This window comes from Panulirus ornatus, chromosome 32, assembly GCF_036320965.1.
Source record: "Panulirus ornatus isolate Po-2019 chromosome 32, ASM3632096v1, whole genome shotgun sequence".
Lineage (NCBI taxonomy): Eukaryota > Metazoa > Arthropoda > Malacostraca > Decapoda > Palinuridae > Panulirus > Panulirus ornatus.
Genome location: NC_092255.1, coordinates 8,757,227 through 8,764,358, shown reverse-complemented (window position 1 = coordinate 8,764,358; position 7,132 = coordinate 8,757,227). Strand labels below are relative to the sequence as shown.

Below are 7,132 nucleotides of genomic sequence, written 5' to 3'. Positions count from 1 at the left end.
ATAGAGTGTAAGAAAGTAAACTTTAGATTGATATGGGTAAAACTGAAAGTGGATGGAGAGGGATAGGTGATTATTGGTGCATATGCACCTGGCCATGAGAAGAGAGGTCATGAGAGGCAAGTGTTTTGGGAGCAACTGAGTGAATGTGTTAGCAGTTTTGATGCACGAGACCGGGTTATGGTGATGGGTGATTTGAATGCAAAGGTGAATAAAGTGGTAGTTGAGGGAATAATTGGTGTATATGAGGTGTTCAGTGTTTTAAACGGAAATGGTTAAGAGCTTGTAGATTTGTGTGTTGAAAAAGGACTGGCGTTTGGGAATACCTGGTTTAAAAAGAGAGATATACATAAATATACGTATGTAAGTAGGAGAGATGGCCAGAGAGCGTTATTGGATCACGTGTTAATTGATAGGCGCGCGAAAGAGAGACTTTTGGAAGTTAATGTGCTAAGAGGTGCAACTGGAGGGATGTCTGATCATTACCTAGTGGAGGCGAAGGTGAAGATTTGTATAGGTTTTCAGAAAAGAAGAGAGAATGTTGGGGTGAAGAGAGTGGAAAAGTAAGTGAGCTTGGGAAGGAGACTTGTGTGAGGAAGTAGCAGGAGAAAATGAGTGCAGAATGGAAAAAAATTGAGAGCAAAGGACGTAAGGGAGTGGGGGAGGAATGGGATGTATTTAGAGAAGCAGTGATGGCTTGCGCAAAAGATGCTTGTGGCATGAGAAGCGTGGAATGTGGGCAGATTAGAAAATGTGGTGAATGGTGGAATGAAGAAGTAAGATTATTAGTGAAAGAAAAGAGAGAGGCATTTGCACGATTTTTGCAGGGAAATTGTGCAAGTGACTGGGAGATGTATAAAAGAAAGAGGCAGGAGGTCAAGAGAAAGGTGCAAGAGGCAGAGAAGAGGGCAAATGAGAGTTGGGGTGAGAGTATCATTGAATTTTAGGGAGAATAAAATGATGTTTTGGAATGAGGTAACTAAAGTGCGTAGGACAAGAGGACAAATGGGAACATCGGTGAAGGGGTCTAATGGGAGGTGAAAACAAGTAGTGGTGATGTGAGAAGGAGATGGAGTATTTTGAAGGTTTCTTGAATGCGTTAGATGATAGAATCGCAGATATAGGGCGTTTTGGTCGAGGTGGTGTGCGAAGTGAGAGGGTTAGGAAGAATGATTTGGTAAACAGAGAAGAGGTAGTAAAAGCTTTGCGGAAGATGAAAGCTAGCAAGGCAGCGGGTTTGGATGGTATTGCAGTGGAGTCTATTAAAAAATGGGGTGACTGTGTTGTTGACTGGTTGGTAAGGATATTTGATGTATGTATGATTCATGGTGAGATGCATGAGGATTGGCGGAATGCATCCATAGTGCCATTATACAAAGGCAAAGGGGATAAAGGTGAGTGCTCAAATTACAGAGGTATAAGTTTGTTGAGTATTCCTGGGAAATTATTTGGGAGGGCATTGATTGAGAGGGTGAAGAGCATCAGATTGGAGAAGAGCAGTGTGATTTCAGAAGTGGTAGAGGATGTGTGGATCAGGTGTTTGCGTTGAAGAATGTGTGTTAGAAATACTTAGAAATGCAAATAGATTTGTATGTAGCATTTATGGATCTGGAAAAGGCATGTGATAGAGTTGATAGAAATGGTCTGTGGAAGGTATTAAGAATATACGGTGTGGGAAGCAAATTGTTAGAAGCAGTGAAAACTTTTTATCGAGGATGTAATGCATGAGTATGTGTAGGAAGAGAGGAAAGTGATTGGTTCTCAGTGAATGTAGGTTTAGGGTAGGGGATGGGGGGGGAGTGGGTGATGTCTCCATGGTTGTTTAATTTGTTTATGGATGGGATTTTTAGGGAGGTGAATGCAGGAGTTTTGGAGAGAGGGGCAAGTATACAGCGCTGGTGGCTATTTCGGGTGAGAAACTGCAGAAGCTGGTGACTGAGTTTGGTAAAGTGTGTGAAAGAAGAAAGCTGATAGGAAATGTGAATAAGAGCAAGGTTATTAGGTACAGTAGGGTTGAGGGATAAGTCAATTGGGAGGTAAGTTTGAATGGAGAAAAACTGGAGGAAGTGAAGCGTTCTAGATATCTGGGAGTGGATTTGGCAGCGGATGGAACCATGGAAGCGGAAGTGAGTCAGAGGGTGGGGGAGGGGGCGAAAGTTCTGGGACCGTTGAAAAATGTATGGAAGGCGAGAACGTTATCTCGGAAAGCAAAAATGGCTATGTTTGAAGGAATAGTGGTTCCAACAATGTTATGTGGTTGCGAGGCGTGGGCTATAGATAGAGCTGCGCGGAGAAGGGTGGATAGGTTGGAAATGAGATGTATGAGGACAGTATGTGGTGTGAGGTGGTTTGATCGAGTAAGTAATGAAAGGGTAAGAGAGATGTGTGGTAATAAAAAGAGTGTGGTTGAGAGAGCAGAAGAGGGTGTTTTGAAATGGTTTGGGCACATGGAGAGAATGAGAGGGGAAAGATTGACAAAGAGGATATATGTGTCAGTGGTGGAGGGGACGAGAAGTGGGAGACCAAATTGGAGGAGGAAAGATGGAATGAAAAAGATTTTGAGCGATCGGGGCCTGAACATGCAGGAGGGTGAAAGGCGTGCAATGGATAGAGTGAATTGGAACGATGTGGTGTACCGGGCTCGAAGTGTTGTCAATGGATTGAACCAGGTCATGTGAGGCGTCTGGGGTAAACCATGGAAAGTTCTGTGGGGCCTGGATGTTTAAAGGGAGCTGTGGTTTCGGTGCATTATACATGACAGCTAGACACTGGGTGTGAACGAATGTGACCTTTGTTGTCTTTTCCTAGCGCTTCCTCGCGCACATGCAGGGAGAAGGGGTTGTCTTTTCATGTGTGGCGGGGTGGCGACGGCAATGAATAAAGGCAGCAAGTATGAATTCTGTACATGTGTATATATGTATATGTCTGTGTATGTATATATATATATATATATATATATATATATATATATATATATATATATATATATATATATATATATATATATATATATATATATATATATATATATATGTATACGTTGAAATATATAGGTATGTATATGTGCGTGTGTGGACGTGTATGTATATACATGTATATGTGGGTGGGTTTGGCCAATGAGAAAAGTTTCACTTCCTTGTGAACGAGGGAAGTTCCAGTTTCTTGCGAACGAGAGAAGTTTAATTTCCTTGCCAATGAGAAGTTTCGGCTTTTTGACAATGAAAGAAGATTCGCTTCCTTGACAATGAAAGAAGATTCAGAGTCTTGACAATGATGGAAGCTTTAATTCCTTGCCAAACAGAGAGCTTTCAGTTCCTTGACAATGAAAGAAGTTCACTTCCTTCACAATGAAAGACGTGTCAGTTTCTTGCCTACGAGGGAAGTTTCAATTCCTTGCTCATGAAAAGAGTCTCAGTTCCTTGTCAGTGAGAGAGGTTTCAGTTATTTGCAAATGAGAAGAGTGTGACTAATGAGGGAGTAAGAGGGTTTCCGATTCTGAGCATATGAGTTGGGTTTTATGACAGAGACTATAAGGATACATCACAGATCTTGACGCAGCAATTAATGATTAGAAAAAAAAAAGAGACACCAAAGAAATACAAGATTGTCCTTGAATCATTCACTGAATTATTCATACATTGTTAAGTGACCTAATTAACAAATTCCCAACCAAAAGAACGACTTGTGGAGGAAGTAGTCCTTAGAAAGCGACCTTCTTGATCCAGGCCAGATAGTTTGGCTGGTGGAGGTTCACGTAGAGTCCAGGGTAGTCCTTGAGGCCACACCCAAAGCCACGGGACACAATGCCAGCCAAGGTGTAGCGCCCAGCTGAGTTAAGGTACACGATGGGTCCGCCGGAGTCACCCTGGCGGAGGAATACCAAAAGGGGCAAGATTACCACCACCGTCTGTCTTGCTCTCCCATATACACCACAGTGAGAAGCACATGATGTTTAGTTTCACTCGCGGCAACAAAGCAAAGGAAAGGTTTATATTAGTGGTCTAAAATCCGAGAACATAGAGACATGTAACTTATACACTAAAGCATAGCAAGAGGAAGCCAGGCTACTGGTCTCACACACTATCACATTTCGTCAAGAATGTACTTCGGCTTCTCAGTAAACAATAAATACAGCAAAAAGCTTGGGTTTTCCGTAGCCACTGGCACAGTGGAATCAGAACACTTAAGACAACTCAAGATCATCTGGTCATGACCAGTCCTCACTAATTCCAACACAGTCCAACCTTCTGTACACAATTATCAATAGTGATCTAAACACAGACCAGATTAAGACATAAAAAAGCCTATGATATGACCGACAGCATCTCAGTGCAACGTGCCAACATTGTAGTAAAATAATGCGTTACCTGACAGGCGTCTCTGCCTCCATTTGGGTCTCCTGCACAGATGGTTTCGTTACCAATGCCCCGAGGCCACGACCTGCTGTACTCAACAAGGTTGGAGTAACTCGCATCACATCTTGACGAGGGAAACACCGTCACATTCACCTCCTGTAGTATTGAGCTGGGGAAACCATCTGTGGGCCACACAAAGACACAGCGTTACACAGTCCTTGATTATCACTGATCATGATGGTGATAAGCGAAGGAAGACTTCAAAATAATTTCCCCCTTCCCGCCAGCTAAAACGGCACGGACAACTAAATGTCCTAATCAAGGCTAGATAACTCATTAATCGAACAACCCCAAGAGGAGGATGAACAGCTGGGTTGATTATGGGCAAACTGCCGCAACCAGGATTCGAAGCAAAGCAGGCTCGACCGCAAGCGGCCCGTGAATGCATCAAGGTCAGAAACGCTAACCGTTAACTTACCGCAGACATCACATACCCCCCACCTCTCTCTCTCTCTCTCTCTCTCTCTCTCTCTCTCTCTCTCTCTCTCTCTCTCTCTCTCTCTCTGTATTGCTACTTATTAACCTACAGATCCACTGTCTCAAATGAGATGTAATTAATCGTAAAAAGTATACGAATCAAAATGCTTACGTCTCTCTTCAAAATATTCGATAACAATGTATCTTTATTCCTTTAGCATTGAGAATCACACACACACACACACACACACACACACACACACACACACACACACACACACACACTACCCTTTGTCTTAACTATTGGTGGAGATGATATATGCTAATGCTTAGAGGTGCTATCACATTGACTCATTCCAAAGTTTATGAGAGATATCTATGGTCACCTTGAACGTAAATTGAAAACAATGAAGTTTTACACCACCACCACGAAGTAGAATTCTCTTGGCCAGGAATCGAACCCAGATATTCTAATGACGAATTCCAACGCTTTGCCTAACATAAGATAATCATGTTATAGAGTCCAGGGATATATATGTTAGTCTTATAATACTATCAGAGTACGTTAACCATCAGTTTCTAATACCTTTCTTGTATCCATTACATCTATTTTATTCTGTTACTAATAAGACTGAATTAAATATATATATATATATATATATATATATATATATATATATATATATATATATATATATATATATATATATATATATATATATATATGTATATATATATATATATATATATATATAAACGCCTACACACGCACACAGGCTGCCGTCATCCTTTTCCGCCGCCACCCCACCACATATGAGATGACACCCCCCTCCCCCCGCACGCGCGCGAGTTACCGCTAGGAAAAGACAACAAAGGCCACATTCGTTCACACTCAGTCTCTAGCTGTCATGTGTAATGCACCGAAACCACAGCTCCCTTTCCACTTCCAGGCCCCACAGAACTTTCCATGGATTACCCCACACACTTCACATGCCCTGGTTCAATCCACCGACAGCGCGTCGACCCCGGGATACCACATCGTTTCAATTCACTCTATTCCTTGCACGCCTTTCACAATCCTGTATGTTCAGGCCCCGACCGCTCAAGATCTTGTTTCTTTCTCCTTCCACCTCTAATTTAGTCTCCCGCTTCTCCTTCCCTCCACCTCTGACACATATATCCTCTTGGTCAATCTTTCCTCACTCTTTCTCTCCATGTGACCAAACCATTTCAATACACCTCCTTCTGCTCTCTCAACTACACTCATTTTATTACTACACATCTCTCATACCCTTTCATTACTTACTCGATCAAACCACTCACACCACATATTGTCCTCAAACCTCTCATTTCTAACACATCCGCCATCTGCCACACAACCCTATCTATCGCCCATGCCTCACAACCCTTTAACATTGTTGGAACCACTATTCCTTAAAACATATCCATTTTTGCTCTATAAGATAACGTTCTCGCCTTCCACATATTCTTCAACGCTCCCAGAATCTTCGCCCCCTCCCAACCCTGTGACTCATTTCCGCTTCCATGGTGACATCCGTTGCCAAATCCACTCCCAGATATCTAAAACACTTCACTTCCTCCAGTTTTTCTCCATTCAAACTTACTTCCCAATTGACTTGTCCCTCAACCCTACAGAACCTAATAACCTTGCTCTTATTCACATATACTTCAGCTTTCTTCTTTCACACACTTAACCAAACTCAGTCACCAACCTCTGCAGCTTCTCACCCGAATCAGCCATCAGCGTTGTATCATCAGCGAACAAAAAGTGACTCACTTCCCAAGCCCTCTCATCCACAACAGACTGCATACTTGTCCCTCTCTCCAAAACTCTTTCATTTACCTCCCTAACAACCCCATCCATAAACAAATTAAACAACCATGGAGACATCACGCACCCCTGCCGCAAACGACATTGACTGGGAACCAATCACTTTCCTCTCTTACTACTCATACACATCATACACATGCCTTAAATCATCGATAAAATCTTCTCACTGCTTCTAGCAGCTTAACCCCCCTCCATACCATATACTCTTAATACCTTCCACAGAGCATCTCTATGAATTCTATCATATGCCTTCTCCAGACCCATAAATGCTACATACAAATCTATCTGCTTTTCGAAGCATTTCTCAAATACATTCTCTCCAACTTCTGAAACCACAATGGTCTTCCACAGTCTGGTGCTCTGTAAATGCCTTGACCCTCTCAAACAATACCCTCCCATATATTTTCCCAGGAATACCCAACAAACATATACCTCTATGATTTGAACATTC

General features: G+C 42.3%; 1 protein-coding gene across 1 annotated transcript in view; it reads right to left on the bottom strand.

The window, feature by feature from the left end:
* Positions 1-3,256: 3,256 nt before the first annotated feature.
* LOC139759040 (venom protease-like) overlaps positions 3,257-7,132 on the bottom strand; it is a 60,059-nt gene continuing 56,183 nt past the window's right edge. Inside the window, exons 8-9 of the mRNA XM_071680942.1 lie at positions 4,365-4,534; positions 3,257-3,862 (exon numbers count right to left, since the gene is read on the bottom strand). Coding sequence (XP_071537043.1) covers positions 3,698-3,862; positions 4,365-4,534 — 335 coding nt within the window. The 3' untranslated portion in view covers positions 3,257-3,697. The remainder of the gene's footprint in view (positions 3,863-4,364; positions 4,535-7,132) is intronic.